At 42.8% G+C, this 20,493-nt stretch overlaps 1 protein-coding gene across 1 annotated transcript in view; it reads right to left on the bottom strand.

The window, feature by feature from the left end:
• T265_09065 (hypothetical protein) overlaps nucleotides 1-20,493 on the bottom strand; it is a gene marked incomplete at both ends in the record, with an annotated part of 61,834 nt that overhangs the window by 15,139 nt on the left and 26,202 nt on the right. Inside the window, 6 exons of the mRNA XM_009175044.1 lie at nucleotides 802-1,103; nucleotides 2,651-2,990; nucleotides 7,207-7,371; nucleotides 10,878-11,264; nucleotides 16,604-16,738; nucleotides 20,068-20,333. Of these exons, the coding sequence (XP_009173308.1) occupies nucleotides 802-1,103; nucleotides 2,651-2,990; nucleotides 7,207-7,371; nucleotides 10,878-11,264; nucleotides 16,604-16,738; nucleotides 20,068-20,333 (1,595 nt within the window). The remainder of the gene's footprint in view (nucleotides 1-801; nucleotides 1,104-2,650; nucleotides 2,991-7,206; nucleotides 7,372-10,877; nucleotides 11,265-16,603; nucleotides 16,739-20,067; nucleotides 20,334-20,493) is intronic.

A 20,493-nucleotide genomic window follows, 5' to 3' on the forward strand; every position in this document is an offset into this window, starting at 1 on the left:
CCCGATTCGGAGTGGCGTAAACAGAGAGGTGGCCAACCCATGACCTGGCAGAGGAGTATGAAGGAGATGACGAAACGCTTGGGTGCTGTCGGTGCTACTCGCCTTCCAGGATGTGGACCGCGTGATCCTCACTGTGCCTTGTTGGAGACACTACAAGATATGGCTGGCACCCGATGTCAGTGGCGTTCTTGTTGTCAGTTTCTGTCCAGATTGCCTGAGTGAATGTCTGGAGGTGTAGGCACCTCGGAATGATTGTGTTAAGCTAGCACTAAGTCCCTCCCCCATCCACCTTTATTCTTTTCTTTACAATAAGGCTTTCAAATAAGTCATGGGTGTACGGCAGTGAAGCATTGGTGTTGAGCACTGATGTCATGCTGTCGTTGATGATGATGATGACCCACAATCCCCTAGGAGGAGAAAGGCGCATAAAAGGTGTTTCCTTTTTTGAGAGCTTTTCTTGATATGAATGGTTATTCGACAAGTGTTATATATTCTTCAACCGTAAGCAAGAGTTTCGTAACCGATGAAAAGGCTGATTTAAAGAATGAAGGCAACTACTGCTTTCAAACAGCTGCTCGTTTTGCGAACTCTTTTAGGCGACATTTTTCTGAGGAATTCACAAGAATCAGTGATGCATGAGATGGGTAAGGTGAGGAGGATTTGTGATTAGGAATGGTTGGTCAGCGATTCTTAGAGAACATAACACTTTTGTACACCGTCGATAAAACGTCCCATTCCATATAATAGATGGAGGTTACAACCTAGGAAATTTGTTCGACTTAAACCACAATGGTAGCTTACTTTGCACAGTCGCACAGCGCTGGAATAGGCCTTCGCACGTGTGAACAGCCGCACAGCTTGGTCCACATTTCCGCTGGCTTCCATTTGACGAGCCAAATGGTAACAAGCCGCCGGATCCCCAGTTTCGTTGCATAATGCTTCCGCTTCCACACTCTGTCCGAGACAACAGAGCACCCGAACCAAGGAGAGATAATCTTTTGCTTGCAAATAATAGCTGCGGGCTTCGTCCAATTGCCCTTCAGCCTCAAGTGTCTGCGCCCACCATCGCAGGACAGTCCTATGGGAGGAAACGGAACTCATCGCTAACCCTTTTGTTGGCGCCACCAGGAAATCATTTAAGTAGGGAGATGAAGAACAGTGATTTCGTAGGAATCGGTGCTTATTTTCCTGGTTGTTTAGAAGGGCTCTCCTAGTAGAGTTGTTTTTAATTATCTTTGCCGTCACGTACTGTAACACCAGTAACAGAATCCTGATTCTTAACTGCCAAGGAAGTGTTCAAAAATCGTTCAGCCGGCAACTTAGTATAATGTGGGACTAGTCCCTTCGGTTAGCAGTGTCTGGTGGGAATGACAGAATGTTGATTAGTTTATAGGACCTTTTAGCGTGTCATTGGGACAGATGAACTTCGTGGAATGGCTCATGGAAATCCCATGGCCTAAATATTAATATATAACTGGCTTTTGCTGTTGTCTCTTATTTGTGTAGGAGGACTGACAAAGTACATATATACCCATAACACATAAGGTTGGTTATGACCGTCCGAAAATATCGAAAAGTGACTGCTACCATCCGCAAAGGAGTGCTTTGAGCTCTCTGTCTAAACTATTATTCAAATATATACTTCTCCTGGAAAGACGTCAAAAGATTCCATTCGCGGGTACTATGGAAAAGGCAAGTTCCGGTTTGATTGTCCTCGTAAGCAAGCTTGCCCTGATCAAAACGACTTCACTCACTTGTCTTTCTGTTGGTTTACGAACGTCTCCAACATATCCGGTGTTGACTTCAACATCCGCGGAACTTCAAAACGATGTGTCTCGAATATAACTCGAACGTCTCCAACATATCCGGTGTTGACTTCAACATCCGCGGAACTTCAAAACGATGTGTCTCTGACTGAATATAGGGGGGGGGGGGGGGGGAGGGAAACGCAAATTCTTTGTTTAGCTCAAGCGTTTCACATGCGAGTACTGGGCCCTGTCTTTCATATGGCTACTTTCTCGACATAACTTTTGTCAAACAAGCCAATATGATCCATGGAGAGTAAAGCAGTGATGTTCGATATAAATTACCTTCGACAAAAGAGAGACCTTACTCTATATATAACTTGAGACTGAGAGTGCCTAGGTTCGAAAGCATGATACAGGAGGCATGGGATGAATGCAGATCGTTACAACCATCGTTGTGGTCCTTAATATTGTTCGACTCATTACGCACCACTGAACTGTCGTCCAACAGATGTGATTAAGGTGTCACTTTTTTAACAGTGAAAGTTCGAAGCCAAATTCACGGGTTAGGGCAGTGAGGGACTAACCGAACTTCATCAGCGAATACAGTCAATTATCACCAACTTTCCGCCGTATGCTCGGATTGCTACCTAAGCTGTGGTGGCTTATTCACTTGATATTTACGAAGAATAAACTAATGATTTGTTGCTTTTCCATGTCCGACCGGATTTGAGGAAATGGTGTGGTCCGCAAGTGGATGTGATTAATTGTAAGCTGAAAAAGATGACATCGATTAGGGTAGAGGAAGACAATTGAGCATAACGGAGGTGGTAGAACTGACCAGCTAAATGTCTCAATGTGGGCGTACAGCACAAAACCTCGAAAGTCAGTAGCTCAAGAATTACCAGATGTGATGCACAACTGCACTTTGGGGGAATAAATTATTGGGGTATTCCAGAAAACATACTGCTCGATGGCCTCCTGGAGACGTCCTGTTGATTCCAGCTCTTTCGCATACGCATAGTGTGTAGCGCGCAATGAAATTCGATTATGTGAAGCGGCCACACGTAACGCCTTTTCCCACTGTCCCAGAGACTGGTGCAAACGAATTACCAGGTCCCATCGGTTGCACTGTGCGAACAAGCGTTCTGCTTCATCCTGTAACGGAGTTGAATGAAACGACTTGGGAATTCGGTCACTGGCAAAGAACAGTTGAGAAAGTACTCGCCACCCGTATCCCCATGACTGCAGACCAGTACAAGTGAACCTCTAATCAGAGACCACCTCCAAGATGAGCTATTTTTTGTCAGGTGTCTGACGTCTTGATTTGTTTTCAGTACCCTGGAGAGGTCTTTACACAAATCTGACTGCAAGCGAGATTTCAAAGTACCTTTCAGAGAAAACTGTCTCAGAAGAGGCCGAAAATTTGCCTGCTTCACACGTGAGCATCCTTTTAGTCCCGAGAAATGTCCTATGTAAATTTCAAACTGAGCGTGTCCGGCACAGGTTCTGTGGGTCAGTTTTTCCGAAACCTAGTCACATTTGATTTATGAAGAGAAAAATACTGGTTGCAATTGGCATGCTGTTCTTTTGTCCAGGTTCAATCAAATTTTTTTCACAGTTGATAATTCTTAGACTAACCACTGTTAATGAGGTTAGACAAACGAGACCGGATTACTTAAAACACTGCGTTAAATAAAAAGATGTGTCAAAAGCGAAACGTTGCCAAAAACTACCATGTTAATGAGGTTAGACAAACGAGACCGGATTACTTAAAACACTGCGTTAAATAAAAAGATGTGTCAAAAGCGAAACGTTGCCAGAATAAAAACTACCAATTGTTTACCAAGCTTTTCTGAAACGAAGATGTCGCCTCATTTGGACTATAGTACAGCGAAGCCTCTGCTTTTGAAACATGAAACATAAATGTTGCAAACATTCGATAACGGAATTCTACCACCAGTGACTCATTATCGGGTAATGCTGTTTGTGAACTGAACAAGTGTTTTCTACAACATTACTAGTAACTTGGTTTAAGAACTATCAAAATCACAAACTAGGAACCCTACGTAGATGGCACGACTAATCTAGCTACGACATCGTTTTCTTGCAAAATTTATTTGTGTGTCATCAGGCTTCTTAGCCAAACTGACGTTTTTCAGCTAAAAAACCAAGAATTTCCGCCCCTTACAGGACGAAATTTCCACAAAATCCCGAATCTCCTCACACTGCCAACAATATATAAGTTGCTCAGGGGAAGAATAAATTTCACCCGGTGGGTGAAACTTCCATCTGAGAAGTCATTGCTCGAGGAGCCAGTCAACACATGTGACAGCGTGATGTGGATCCCGTAACTGAAGTATGAGCGGCGCTATATCCTTTCTAAGTACGAGTTAATACACTGCCGAATCAACTAGCCAGGAGGTCGTGGGTTCGAGACTCTCCGGAGTTTCGTGAGATGCGCACTGCTGATGATTCCCAATAAGGATGAAACAGCTATGCAGTGCTTCTCGGCTCTTCAGCATAGATTGGCTTCACTTACGGGACGAAGTATTCGAAAAAATCTTCAGCCCCTGGTTTGTGCATTTCTTGATTTCTTGGTAGAACTTATCATTCATAAAATATTCTCGCTTATAGGTTTGTAGCAGAAACAGTGACAGCATTGAAATTAGAGGTGGGACAAAGCTACTAAACCAGACGGATGAGAGGCCGAGATAAACCTGCACTTTGTTCTTTCTAATAAAAATTGCGTCTGCTGAAACCGATTAAGGAAAAGTTAGATGTCCCTCCCCCAACAATTGAGATCTTTTTTAAAACTGAAAAAACTTTCTTCGTATGTTTTATTCTTCTTCTATATTACGTTCATCCAGCACCGGTAGAATAATAATAGTAAATCGATTGATGCAACGGTTCTCCTATTGTTGCTCTAGGTTTGCATAGTCAACATATGAATTTATGGTGAATCTTACATGTATTTTGAAGACATATGTCGGATTCTACCTTTTGAGTTTCCCATTTGCAGTAGCGGGTCATGTGGGCACGAGTGATACAGCAGGAACGTATCTTATTTACCTGAGAAGTGATGCCATTCGATACTAGAAATTCTACAGTAGCGTGAACTATGCTACCATATTGAATGGGCAATCTGAATCCTTTGTATTTTACTGCAGATTGCTGTATTGGATCATGCCAATGATTTCAAGAGGATCGCTGGTTACTACGAATGGTGGGTTGGTTTCTGCTTCCCATTCGGCCTGACGCATAGGACAAGGCCGATGGAGCACCACTCACAGTGAATTATGCTTTCACCGAGTCGCATGTGTATCCACCCGAATGTCTTATAGCCGATGTAAACCTGAGGGAATTAGACTGGATGGAATATATGGTGAACAGTCCTGAATCCATTAGGATGCCCAACTGACAGACCATAATTCAGGTGGATACCACCAGACCCACACATGCACAAACACAAACGGTCGTCTGATGGTTCGTACAATTCAGTAGACCCTTAGGCTCAAACCGATGAATAACTCGCGCTAGCCATTATTCAGCCTGGCCTGTACAGGGGGTCACTTCTAACACCGTTGCCGGCTTAGCACTCCGGGATTTCAGGTGTTAAGGCATGTGAATGCATGAAAATAGATATGGTCAAATAGAAGAGACAATGTAATAAGATGAAGTGCATCACTGCAAAATACAATGAAATATGAAGAATGAGCACAAGATAAATCTGACATAAGTAAGAAGATAATTGAGCAACCCGTCACCCCAACGCAGTAGCATTAAGTGGCAAGACACTAAACGCTTCCATAAATTCGGACTATGGCAATGAACAGGACAAAGGCAATAGAAGGCTACCCCTGCGTACTACTAATAGCACATGTAGTACGTCTTATCTCTGGACCCTTCATCTCATCAGTTAGATTCACGTAGCCACCTGAACTGCGTTCTCTGTGGTGTTGGCTTAGTTTTTGATTAATGCGTTAGTTTCTAATTAACAAGAGGATTCCAAGTGGTAGGTCAACCTCCATCCTGTTAGGTTGGAGCAGTGAAAGACTGTTTGACAGCACAGGACAGGTAGGAAGTTTGCCGTTGTCCGTAGTGAGGCGCCTAATCGAGCGTCAACTCTTTAAACTGTCTCGTTATTCTGTTGCATGTGCCTTACAGTACACTGCGCGATCATTAGTTAGGAAACGAGTTTTGTAAAAAGAACCTGGGCTTAATTAACAACAACTGTCCAAGAGTAATTTTAAAAAATAAGTAATTTGAATCTAGATAACAGGCAGAGGCTATATCCACAATGCTGGCATATTTAGTTTTTTATTACCCTCCCAATGAAAATGGACTTCAAGCCAGAAATAAGAACAGGGATCTCTTCTGTCCTTTAATACACAACTCCTTTGCTCAAGAAGCACCATTACTGAGACTTTGGGAAGCCACCTTAGCTAGGGCCATAGTGATTGAGAAGAGTTAGGTGGACTCGAATCAACTTCCATTGGTTTTGAATTATGGCGAGCCCCTAACGAATAATTTACACTAGGGCAGAAGTATGATGTAAACAGAACCGGGCTCAGGTGTAGCTGTTCTACTGTGCAGCGATTATCTGAAGGCACTTACCGGAAGTAGTACCTTCTAGAAAGAAACAAGCCCTGGAAGATGAAAAAATCGAAAAGTCACCTAATGAGGGACAAAGCCTGTGGTACTTTATTTGTCACACTTCTCTCGAATATCTTATAAATTTGGTGAAATTCGGATACAACAGGTAAGGCTTCGTAATTATTTTCCAGTGCAGAAGGCCGCAGATTGTCCGAAGTGATTTCAGTAGCTGTTGTTTCGTCCAATCAATTAGACTTATGCGATTAGTCCCACGCTATTTAGTTGTCTTGATGTGCAAACTGATGAACCAGTTACAGTGGGTCAGGCGGCGAAGGTATATATGATTTTCCCACCCAACGAACACCATGCCTGAGAACTTGCCTCTGCAGAAGTAGCCCTATATCACTCGGACGCCGTGCTGTCATTCAACGCGACATCGTTCGTTGTTGAGCTCGCATATGCACTTTACAAGAATTTATTTGATACCTTAAAGATCCTTTCTGTCCCGCAGGAGTTGGATCGTTTTCCCAAAGGCATTCGGTAATATCAAGTCTGTCAATCGACCTCACACTGGTCCCACAATTAGAAGCTTGGTGGAGGACGATGTAACTCAGGCATATAGAATTGATAGTTTTTAGTTATTTATCGAGGGGTGGTTTGTTCTTAATTTTAGGAAAATGGGTTAAGTAGGGAGGCGGTCGCTTCAGGGTGGAAACTTTGAGTTACTAACCAGAATTGGCTCCCTGTAGAGAGTAGTCTCTCTGGACGGTGAGTTTTTCACATGGAAACGATAAAATCCTAGCATGTGTATAACCGGTTTGGGATAACATACGTCAAGAGCGCTAATATGTAATCTACAACTTACAGGCATACCAAGTTGCAAAGCAAGTTCACCAGCTTGAGCTTCCAGTTCAGGTTCACGTTCTCTTGCTTCACGAACCATTAGAGCCGCCATGGCGTTTTCCGTTTTGCCCAAGCATACGCGCGCGACATCCAGACGGCAGGTACTTACGCACATTCTGGCCATGTTCTGCATGGAAAACGTGTGACACTAAGCTACTTGACGGGGAAAAAACGTCACTAAGCTGGGCTGAATTATTTAACTAAAAGCTGGACTGGAGTAGCCTTGCTGGACTTCATAATTAGGTCAGATTGTTACAAAATCCCAATAAAGACAGTAAAACTCAGACCTGGCCTAGGATTTTTACATCCCTTTTATATTATCCTTGTATCATCACGTTAGTTCACATAGTATAAACATAAAACTGACGTTTGCATGCAGATCTTTGTATGGAAAATCGAAGTACCGCTGATGGTGCCCACACACTGCCGTAGTCTGAAGAGTTGCCATATTTGAATGACGATGTTGTCACTGATCCAGTGAAGACCGAGTGATGATGTAAATCTAGTCTGAAGGACCCCAAACTGATGTCGCAAAATTCTGTCAAACTAACAGCATCACTTTCACGCGGGTAGTAGGTTATTTAGACTGACAAACGAAGAAACCATGCACATACTAAAACTGAAAATATAACTTGAAAAAACATGACAAATATGTCATGAACGCTAGAAAGTGGAACACTTTAGTGAGGAGGAGCACCACACAAATGGCTGAAGTGCAGTCATTATTGTTTTTATAACCCCTCAAAATATCGGTGGCCGAAAAAAATAATTTCAGTTTGCGCTTCGTTGCAAGCGCTGTGGTTAACAGTTAAGTATAACAAAGCTGGTGCAAGCTCCACACGGTTGGTACAGGAATCACGGTGTCCGTTTTTCCGTGAAATTCAGTTATTCCATCTGAGAATAATAGATGGATGCTTACCGTTAACAACTCACACACTGGTAGCAGTACTAATGAACCTTTCTGAAGCAGCATTGAACGTGTGTATGGAAAGTCGACAAAGGCCAGAGAGAGAGAGAGACTACGGATTTTCTCATGTCGCAAGACCACTGGTCCATCTTCTCAGAGGGACTTCGTCTCGCAAAATATATGCCTCTATACTTATCCCGTTTTCCATGTGGCGCCGGGTAAGTAACACAAACAGAGGCACCTTTATAATGTGGGAACCGTGCACCGAGCTGATTAGTGTTGTCAGTTTCTAGTCAAAATTCCCTCATTTGGTCCATGCTGGGTTAAATGTGTATGCAAAGACTGACTGTCTGATACCTGCAATCTGAAATCGCCCAGTTTTTCTCCTGTTTAATTCTCATCTTTTTCATCCTGTTTAATGTGCAAGGATACAAGTTCATGAATAGTTATGTTGGACATATATCTTCACACTCCCTACCTTCTACGGACTCTAGATGCTGCAACTTCGGATAGGGAACATAAAGACGGACAGGAAGCCTTACAGGGGATAGCCTAAGCATCCAATAATATCGGGATGCTCGACTTACATGACCAGGTAGGAAGCTGAGTAGCTACACATTGGAGGCAATAGCTTGAATATAGGAGCTTCACAAGCTGTTTTTGGGTTACTTATTTCAGCACAGTTAGCTACTGGTAGGTCACGTTAAGGGTTCCGCACAAAGAGTGATGGCAATGGCCAGCGTGACTGAATTTATCGGTGAAAGCCTTTATACTTTGTTGTCAGGTTGCGCAGTGCTTGCTTCACATCATCATCATCATTCACCCTGTAAATCTGCTGGGCAACCGTGGTCTTGCAAGTCAACCGCCCATTTGAACGAAGAGTGAGTAATCTAACCAGAGAAACATATAGTGGACGAGCTCCTTCCTCCAAAAAAAGCTTGTGAACCGCATGTGATGGTCTCACCATGCCTGGTCAACGATTAAGAGACAGCAATGAACTCACTGAAGGTCATCAACTGCGATACTTAAAAAAGTATGAATCACAGTGCGGTATAACAAAATGGATTGAATTCGTTGGTTTAACTGAACAGCACCGATGGGTCTCATTGTGGCATGGGTAGTGTCGAATGTGGTTTGTGCAAAGCCGAGTGTGAAACCAACTGAACATTATTATACTACCGTAAACCCAAAGGAATAAGACCGGACTGTAGAAAGAAGTTCTTGAACCACCAACAAACTCATATGAAGTACGACAAATATATTCAGTTTTATATCAATCCGATCTCTACAGGAGGTTTACCTGAATCCCAGCTGGATTTCTCGTTTATGCTGCCCAGCTAAGATTCAGATGAGTCTCTCGTGACAACCATATAAAAATGAGTGTAGTTGTCAAGCCTCGTGTAATTTGGATTCAAGTAGAACATAAGGCTAACGGAAACCTGGGGACTGCGCCTAGCTGATTAACCCCAAAAAGGGCGAGACCAGTAGTAGGTTGTAGAGGAGTTTTTAGTAGCCTGGTGAGTAGCACGTTACGCCTATACCTGGTAGTAATTATCAAACGATGTAGAGATATTTGAACATTTGAAGTCCACAGTAAATTAGGACAGTAGTTAGATGACCAGCATCACTTACAAGGTACATCCTAGACACGCACAAATGGTTTTCCGATGTCTGGATGTAATCAGTCTGGTCTGCACAACTGTTACCAAGATAGTAAAACTTAGCACCGTTGTAGGTCTAACATCCCAAAGCATCAGGAGTAATGGGACGGTAATTTACAAAAAAGCCTTTGTTAACTCATCCGATAGCAGTCGCGGAGATTGAATTCTAACACTGTCGGAGTTCCCTGATCTTTTAGATTGTTAAGGCAAATGTGGCACGTTTATTATCTACCAACACATCGCCGACAGATCACTGTTTGTCCCATATCATCCACGTTAAAGAGTAGAGTTTCAGGGGAACCAGATAATAAACAGACAAACCAAAAACACAAGGCAGATCTTGGGTTAGGCTGAACCACGTTAAGCATCTATTGGTTCTGGATGTAACACTTACCCGGACGACAACAGGAGCAGTCTGACGTCGGTCAAAGCACTGTGTACACCATCTCTGACAGACAGATCGATGTCATACTGGCGCAACTGGGATCAGGAGTTATTATTAGAAGTTCCGTTTCCACCTATCTGGGAAGTGATTTCGCCTTTTATAAGCCCACTGCCCTGAACCTATCTAATGGTCGAATTAGTGCTCTGCATGCATGAGGTTCGGCTTTTGGCTCCCTCATGCTTGGAGTAACAATTTACATTGTAAATTTGTGAAGTGCAACGTTAGTGGACCTATCCAACCTCGATAACTGGGTTGGAAATACTGTCCCGACATCATTGTTAGTGTACTTATTACGTAGGGACATATAGAGCTACACAATCCCAAGGGATGAATTAAGTCTTAATTCTGGAACTTAAACTTACTGTTGTCACTACAGCAACTTTTTGGGAGAAATTGTCTCGACATACTTTACAAAGGTTCACTTATATTCAAGAGATTAGCTGTTTCTCAAGTTTTTGGAAAATAAAGTTCAACATCCTGTCAGGGAAATTCATCTTTTCGAGTCAGTCGGGACAACGTAAGCATGGGACTTCGTCAGCCTGATTAGACAAAGCCCATCAGTAATCGAGCAGAAAAAAACAGTGTACAAAAACACAGTTGTTATAATTACTGATACTTACCTGCCAGACTGCAGGGCTTTTGATCAATTTCATCGCTTTGAATGCTGCGTCCATTTCACCCATCGTCAGATAGTAGCTGAAGCTAAGCATGGCATCTCGAGTGTTCGAGTCTGTTTGCTCCAAGTCTATGAAATCACGCATTACGCGTCGATTGATGTAGTGGATCTTAATACTGGCCGAGTTGTTCGTATCGACTGTGGACATCATGTCTAACGTGGCTGGCCCGTTCGGATCTGCGGAAATTTTGGCATCTGGCTGACTTTCATTCAAGTCGAGAATCGGACTAGTTGCATTTTCATCTACTTCACCGACAAACCGTCGACCACTTGTAACCTGGTTCCTCCGACGTTGACTTTGCTCGGTTACCAGGCGATATACAAGATCACACTACAAAACAGTACATTTGATAGAATAGGTTATTGAAGCGGAGATAGTTTATCTTTGAAGCGTTGACGAAGCCACGAACTAGTTTTATACGTACTCTCCCGATTTACCATGGCGATGCTTACTGAAATTTTGGCATCATCTGTGAAGAACTTACGCAACGTAAATTGCAACTGGTATCAATATGCCTGGTTTAAAACAGGTGTTTTGTTTGTTTATTAAGGAACAAGGCGAATAAAAGAAAGTGTTTCTCGAGAATGTTCACTCAGGAACGTAGAGGTTGACAGTCATCGTTTTGATCGATTGGACTAGGACGTCGAATTCAATCTTTTCTCTTAATTTTGAATTTCATGCGTTCGTCTCTTTGAGTTTTGTGATTAATCGTCCTGATCGACCCTAAACAGCCCTCAATGTTGTGCCTGCTGTCTTTGTTCTTTTTAGCTGATCTTATGGCATGGCTTGGCTGCACCTTAAGTTGGCCACTTCGCTTGGTCCCTCAGGTTGAGGGCTTGTGAGCCAGGATTAACGAGCCCTTCACCTTAATTGGTGTGGGCCAGAGCAATCGGCATTGTGTCAGTGTTTTTTCACTTATCTACCCTCTTATGAGAAGCAAACGATGCTACCCGGTTAGCACGGCCGATGTAGCATAAAGCCATTGGCATACATGGGCTGGTATACTTTCAAGGCATCAAGCCCTAAACGAGAGGGAAACTAAGGCCTTAAACAAAACCCAAAGCTCAAAATGCTGTTCACAAGGCAGCAGTGGTTGGCATAAGACAAACGGCCGTATGAATATCAGGAAACAAGAAAACCTCAACACAGGAGGTTTGCATTAACTAGAGCCATCTGCTACACTCAGTGATGAGCACGAAAGTCTATGCGCCGTTGTCACTAGAATAACAACGTAGCTCATATTCCTTCGTCAGGCATCATCATTGTTGAAGACAAGAGGGGATAAAGATACGAGTGTTCGAGTCTCCAGGCCATCTGAACAGACGCTGACAACGATTAGCAACCATGTACTGCAGCGTCTCAAGTTAAGCAAAGAGATTAAGCGGCTTCCATCTTAGAAGACTGGTTGAAGTGACATTTCCCGGATATTTTGTCGTTGCTTTAATTTCCTCTTATTCAAATGTCATTTACGCGGATGATATGATATGGATGATATGATATGCACATGATATGGTATGATATGGTTTTATAAGCGCTAACTAATGAATAACCTACTCCAAATGTAACCAAATGTATCAAAGCTATACTGCTACTGACAGTGGTAAAAACAGGCTTTTATCATTGTCTCCAACCACTCCTCGGGTTGATTCGCGTCTGCTAAACCTTTCACACTTGGCCATGGGAAGGGATGACACATCTAGAACAGGCAGTCATACTGCAACCTATATAAAATTTTACAATAATCAAAATCCAACTGCACGGAAAGAAGATAAACAGTAAATGGCCGGGGTAGTCATTTTGCCTAGTTTTGCTGTGAAATGTAACATGTGCCCAGAAGCTGCGTGGGATATTTCGTCATAGATAATTTGAGTGAAATTCAACACCTTAGTATTCGCAATATATTAGCATCAAGCTCTCACAAGTAACCAGTGTTGCGTTGTCGAAATTCTGGACGGGAACACTATGCCGAAAACTGTGAATTGACTGTCTTGAAACAACCAGCAAAATTAGGTGCAGAGACCTCAAAAAGAACCAGGAGTAATATCTGCACAGCAAATATACTTATCCGCTCTGATTCTGAGCGACCTTAACAAACAAATTGTAAATGAAAACAAGGAATGGATCGTTTAGGTGTAAGGCTTTCTCGGTGCATAGCTAGCAAAGTCACCCGAAGGAGCCACCAACTAAATTATAGTGCGAAATTGAAACATTCCTATTTCGCAAAAGGCACACGATTTGGCTTGAGTGCTCAGCTCACCGTAGATACGTAGTTAGATGTGAATAGGCGGACGTAACATAACACAACATTTAGATTTCACAACAAGAGACCATACCAACTATTGAGCGGTTGCTTTTCTGTGAGCTGCAGCGTAAAGGATGAGAAAACACATAAACAGTCACTTGGGCAAAGTGAAACTTATTCTCGACTTACAATTGTCTACTTGACCTTCAGTATATTTGCTTTATATATTAAAAACAGCAACCTCACAGAGACAAGGCAGGAGGGCTATTTAGATGGTCGGATCGAAGTTGACCAGAGCTAGATGGTATCACATGGACTCCACCACAATGTCATTATTGAAAAAAAAGAAAGCCAACAAGAGATAGACAATTAGTGTGGAATTAGCCTGGTCTCATTTTGGCAAATTAGCTGAGCACGGACATTGTGAGCGAAGCCACCCTACAGGAACAGGAACAACGCGAATTTCAGAGTTGATGAGGGACTCTTGGCTTAGTTTCTTCAGTAAGATAAGATAAGTGAGAGGAAATAATAGGAATGTAACTATTATTTATTTTATCTGCTACCAAACGATTGCCCTCTTTTCGGTGAAAAAAGAAGGTAGACCACCATAGCCACCTTATCAACCTTGTAAAACCTTTGCAAGTTAAGGTGAAGACAGACTTTCAGGAATATCGAACCGTCTTTGAGTCGAGTTTTCATCCTGTAGTTTAGGTTAGTCTGGACCGAGAAGCCCAAAGGTACTGCGTAGCTCTTTCGCACTTACTGTGAGTCATCAGTATCTCAAGAATATCCAGGGGGTTCTTAAATGGTGGCCTCCCGAGTGGCTGATGAAACCTGAACCATTCTGTCAGAATCGGCTGATCGACAGTGAGAATAGTTCGCATCTGGACATGATATGTGTCACGCATCCTTTAATCAGAGTTCAGGTCACGTGACCACGTGCTAACTGGCCGTGCGATTGACGGCCCTTCAGATGGAGGTTTCACTTCTCGTGTGCAGCATTCTTCCCCTTTCTAGCTTGTTAACAGAATGACGAGACTCCGGAATTTTTCGGTGAAGATTTTGTGCAGTCTGCAGACTCAACACTAAAAGAGCAGGGAAATGGGGCTGCACTGCACCAATTTTATCCAGATTGCTGGTGATCACACCATGTCTAGAGTCGTTTCGGACTTCAGATTGTGTAGCTGTGTGGTGTTGTCTGGACGGATACTTATTCGGTGTTAAGCGTTTTATACCACACTGACGCTATATATTGTTTTTTTTACCAAAGCCTCTGTTCTGATGGCAAATTCTGGAGCGGAAATCCATGGATATGGAAGGTATAAGAATATCGTGTTGCTCGGATGCCTGTTCACTCGACAGCACTGTACTAACCGACCAGAAGATCCCGATAAAATTAAATCTGTCAGCGTTAGGCGAATGTCTAGAGCTGAAACAACCTCTATTTGCGAGTGGAAACAAATGTCTCTTTGTGGCGTGCTGTGGTACCGTTTGCATTTTTATAGAGTGGTGAGACGTGGACAACGTAGTGGCATCAGCTCCACATAATCGATCCATTTCATTCACAATAGATGCGGGAGATTGTGACTACACGCATTTGCATATAGTTCTCCAGGGACAAAAATCAGCAACTCGATCTGCGATAGGCTATGTGGAACGCATGGCCTCAGATGGTATTCCAAAGCACCTGCTAGTTTGGGGGTTGACGAATGGATTGTGAGACAAATAAGACTGATATTAAGATATAACATTAGGTTTAAGCCCAATTAAAAGTTTAGTTTGATTCTAAATAATGGAAAATATGACGCTAGGAAGGCCAGCCGTGCAATCATGCAGGCCTGGGGCGTTTTAAGTATATCGTGATACGCGAAAAAACGATTCACTCATGAGGACTCACTTTGAGAGTACTAATGTAAGCGCTGGAAAATTAACGAAAATGTTCAGCCTGTGGACGTGTCTGCACTAGCAATGTCGAGATTGAAAAGCACCAGAGATTCCATTGTGTATCAGTCGCACAACGTGGACGGGTAAGTTAATGTAACCTTGCTCCAGTTGCTTCCAGTAAAATTATGTCTCTTATGCACCATTACAGTCTATTTATCCACAATAGCCGGAAACCCCTGCGGATTTGATTGTGGGGTACAGTGCGCGGATGCTGAAACGCAAACATATTGACGGGAGACAACGACACTCAATTGTTTAGCGCGGTACTGGTGCTCGTTGTTCTGAAATCATGCATAGGTCGGCCAATGACGCTCAACGGCCCCCACGAGTTTTCGAGCCAAGCTCACCACCGTGGATTGCACTTGGATTCACTGACTTACCGACAGTAGCATACAGGGCTTCACCTAGACCGTTTGCTCTATCATTGTTGTGCGCATTCGTTCAGTGGCCCAACCACTATGTACGAGCAAATCCGCATCCGGTACTATATATATATATATATATATATATATAAAAGCTGAACCGAAAAATCATATCAGGGTGTGTGTTTTCATTTGCAATAAGACAATAACAAGACATAATTAACGTGCACCGTTTTGCCCTTCAGGTTTGTTTTAGTTTGACCTTGCCAGCGGAAGTGTCTGCTTGCTACCTGCTTGCTACATGCCGTAATGGCGATGTTTGGGAATTTGTTTATTTGGGAATAAAGTCAGCTAGTACTCAAACATTAGCTGACAGGAACGAAACCCAGAAAGACTCCATTTTTGAGGTAGTATTCCATTTGAATAAAAACGAGCTATCCGTCAGTGGGGATATTATCAAGCAAATCTCCTATCTCTGGCGCTGTGGCTAAGGGGGATAAAGCAGCGAACTTTCGAGGATTTACGGGTCGCCAGAATACCAAGATGGCTGCATATGTGAGAATAAATGCGGAGAGCTCGGAAAGTGAAGAGGTAGACCATCTGTAGATGTACAAAGTCAACAGCAACTATCAAGTCACCTAGTATGGGTGGCTGTCCCCGAACGCACTTATAAATTACAGGATCTCGGCACTAGTTCGGTTTTTGGGTGATATGGGAAGCCACCCATTCAAAGCTAATTTACGCAAGTTTAAAATATTCATATAGGCCCAGAAGCGCTGTGCTAAAGGCCACAGAGCAGTAAATTCACACAAACATTACATATAAAGTATGCACTTGCCTACGGATATCGGCCAGCTTTATCGGAGAAGTCCAATCAGCCTGGTGTGCTGGTCACTCGAGTCAGGATAGGTTTGGCATGAGCAGTCTAAAACTGCATTTAATCCTTGAAAGGTTGGGAACTCCCAGTATCTACTGATTGACCAAAGTCGACGTAAACTGGCAACTAACTGTAAGGTGTGTCTGAAGCAAAATCTCTCAGTTCAATGAATGCTAAGCTATGAACACGACAAAATAAATATCCACCAATTAAAGTGATATACCACGTAGATTTGGGGACATACTCTCACAGCGAAGTAATAATAAGGGACCTCTAGTGCCAAGAGCGAACTGTGTTGCAGCGCCATTGGGAAGTGCTCCTGTACGACAGGGTTTGTTTGATCCGGACCGGTGAACATGGACACAATCAAGGTGGGAAGCTGTAAGCAGAACGGAAAACAGCAGTGAGATACGTGGTGAAGTCAAGGAATGCTTTTGACTTTTTGACCTCTTCATTTACTCCTTGAGATAATCCTTCTTATATGAGAGGAATGCCAAAAAAATTGACGACCAAAAGAATCTTTATTTGCCACAATATAAGTGATGGAGCTCAAGTTATACTGGAGATATGCTCCTCATTATTGTAGACAAGTCTAGAGCGAAAGTCTACTTGTCGCACCTGGTTAAGGCCATAAATTGACTACAGTCGCAGGTGATTCGAACTCGTACACATAAGGTTGGGATAAGACGGATATGACAGGCATTCCTCCATCAATTTAACACTAAATCAGCGAACAGGAATGTGATAAGGTCAACAGGTAGCATGAACGTAATTAGCAGAGCAGGTTTTCGGGAGTATAGCATGGTGTACTATAATATAGTGAAGTATAGTGGAGTGTAGTGTGGTATAATGCAGTGTAGCATGGCGTAGTTTAGTATAGTACAAATACACGAATGGTGCCCTTCGTTCTTTACTTACAAACAATGGTCTTCCTGGAATACGCATAGTTACATTGTTGATGGCTTTTAAGCTACACATACTTCAATGAATGTGCAGCCATTCCTCTTTAAAGGGAAATTTTTAGACAGATTATATCGCATGATTGAACTCTCGATCCAGAGTCAGTGTGCGCAACTTGTGTCCCACAGCGGACTAGGTTTTTAATCCAATTTTTCTAGTAGTTGAATGACCACTCTAAGGTATAAAATCAGTTCCACACAGCACCAAAGACCGAATGACAAAGACATTCCTATTTGACATGGCTTTACCGAGGCTCATCTAGAACAGTGCCAAGCAACAGCGAGTTTTTATTCAGGATTTGGCAGCCCTGTTTGTAAAAACTCCTGTCCGGGAAAATGTGATGAATTTTGACTTCATTTTGGTCGCATATCCACACCGAGAAAATACCTTCAGCTCCAGCTTCATCCAGTTGCGATGACCATCTCAAAGTGTACCGAGTACTCTAAATAGTAATTCCCACTCCTTAGGTTACAAGTGCGGCATTCTAAGGCCACCTGGGGAACGGATTTACTAGAACAAACATTGCGATTCAGTCTTTTGCAGCGCCAATGCTTCTTCGTAGAAGACACCTTATCACAAGCAGAACTATCACAAAACTACAACCTTGGCCTCGTTTGTAAAGAAAAGGTTTCCCTCGCTTAAGGTGTGAGGAAACGAAAGGTGATCAACAGCTCAAGCAACAACAGTGGGGTAATTCTGTCGATGAGCTCGACATGGAACTGCCACTTTTCCATTCAAAGAGATAAAGTTTATCTCCTGTTGAGAGCTTTTGGACTCGTAAGTTCTCGGTCAAAACTAAAAAAAAGTGAGATTAGGAAGCCCCTAGAGGGGGGCTTAAGCACTCAAGGAAAAGTAGTTCATGCAAGCCAGGAGTAGAGGATTATATATATCAATGAGGAGAAATTTGGTGCTTTAGGTAGCATAGACGGTCGTCGGTTTGTTCTTGAGGTAGGCAGTTGGATTGCAGATTTTCGTCACCAATCTAGGTGACATCATCAGTTCATTGTTAGGGGTGGAGTGGAGAGTAGCAATGGTGGTTGTTGCTACCATAGGTGCTGGTCGTTTCTGCCTTATAAACTAGCGCACAGGCTTGTAGTAAATAAAACATAAAGTCCTCATAACTGCTTTTGATTCCGGTTTCATTTTGAACGTTATCTCCAAATTTAGAAATGCCTTGAAGTAAGAAGCAGATTAACTGGGTACTCCAACATGGCACATATGATGAACGTGGAATACTAAGCTGAGTATTTTTACTTTCAGAAAACCGGGTGCTTTTAGTGCTGATTTATAAGCAGTGAAGCCAGAAAGAAACCTCTGATGCGAGTTACATCCACTGTATTTCCACTATAGTGATCACTCTCGGTGATCCACACTCGGTTAGTTTTGGTAAGCAGAACCCCATTAAGCACTTTAAATAAGGCCCATAAATTAGAAAGAGACTTACTGATGAAATAAAAATTCTACTCAAATTGTTGAGCATTCCAGGCGTCGAAAATGGCGCTTAATCTTTAAAGAGAAGGCAACACTGGAGATAGCAACAATCTGAGAAGGAGCACACAGCTATGTATGGTTTGTTTGGTTGTTTCCCGTAATTTGATTCGCTGCCTGTGCGGCCACCATAAGCTTAGTGAAGAAGACAAACAAGCCTCAATTAGAGCACAATAATTCCAGTCTTTTTTGAAAGCGATTTTTGCCAGTAAATAGATAACTTGCGGCAGCTTTTCTTGGTGAGGTCCGTGCTGGCTGCATTTTTAGCCGCTCACACTTCTCATTGACACTATTCAGAGTCTGTTCACAACAGATTCTCTTCACAGATTACGACTTCTGCTGCTTCACAGTGAAGATGTTCAGAAATTTGCGATTTTATCGCGAATCCTTGAACTCATTCATACAGAAGTCAGATGGATTGTGATGCGACGTGGTGAGTACGGTTTTTACGCTGGTCGTATACGGCTTACATCTGTTAAGTTCCTTTCTAGATTTTGTTGGAGATGTGAACACTTCGTTTATGTATTCGGCTGGCCCTGTATCCCGTTTTCTCCTTTCCATTATCAAGATTTATTCATATAACTTGAAATGATTGTACCACAGTGATGCACCAGTGCTCTTTTCTAGTGTTGCTGCCGGAGTTGAAGATGATGTGACAAATCAAGGCTGTGGTTGTCCGCTCAGGCGCTAATCTTTGTTACGAACGACAGCTTTCCTGTAGTCATTGCAGTTCGCCAAACTTTTGGCCCCTATTCAGTGCTGACCCACGTTCAGGGACCTCAAATTTACCTGTATTGTACATAAGGTGTTACACTTCTCGGTTCTTTAAGAATGCTGACTGACTGTTAGCTTGACGCTTGTAACCCTGATGAACCTATTTACATGATTCGCCATCTTAGTCCGGCAGAAAGCAAACAGATAGGGAAATTTTAGCCTTCAGTGGAAGGCTATTTCAAAAAGACATAGTTAATCAGTATTCTCGTTACGCAGTGATTAAGAAGGTCTCAGGATAAGCGTTACTGGTTCAGCATATACCTTGTGGTGAATTGTGCTAAAATGAGAACCACTAGGATGCACAGAGAGTTTCAACATTATAAGTCCAAACAAGCGAAACGTGTATACGAAATGAAAAGCTGGCAAGCAGCCGCGGGTAAACGGTCGTATGCTATAGAATCAGATTTTGAATTACGGTACACAGTGTTTACCAAACAACGTGGATCGGGGATTCAAAATACTTCTTGGACTGATGACAAAACCTACCTTTGGATCTGGCACTTGTCCGCCCGTCGAACTAAAAGTCAGCTTGCTTGATGGTCTGCTGTTATCGCCGGGGGCGCAGCTTTCTGGGGTATCCTTTCCTTTGTTAGCGTACGATGCCCTGGAGGATGCATTCGGTGCATTATTTTCTACCTCTGGACAACACGGAGAGTTTTTGTAAGCTGGATGTTTGGTGGACAGAGGGGCAGCTTCGATAGCCAGAAGACGTGGATCGTACTGATCCCAAAAGTGATGTTTTGGCCAACGACCTTGAGTGACAAACGAATCAACGATTACTAAACCAAATGCAACAACAGGGCGTATGCATCTTGCGTTGTTCCCATCAACACTCAAGTGCTACCAAAGTCCTTTCATTCCGAGAAAGTGTACATTATTTGTTAGGAAACACCTTAAGCTTCTTCCTAATCT

Source organism: Opisthorchis viverrini, assembly GCF_000715545.1.
Source record: "Opisthorchis viverrini unplaced genomic scaffold opera_v5_252, whole genome shotgun sequence".
In the NCBI taxonomy this organism is placed as follows: domain Eukaryota; kingdom Metazoa; phylum Platyhelminthes; class Trematoda; order Opisthorchiida; family Opisthorchiidae; genus Opisthorchis; species Opisthorchis viverrini.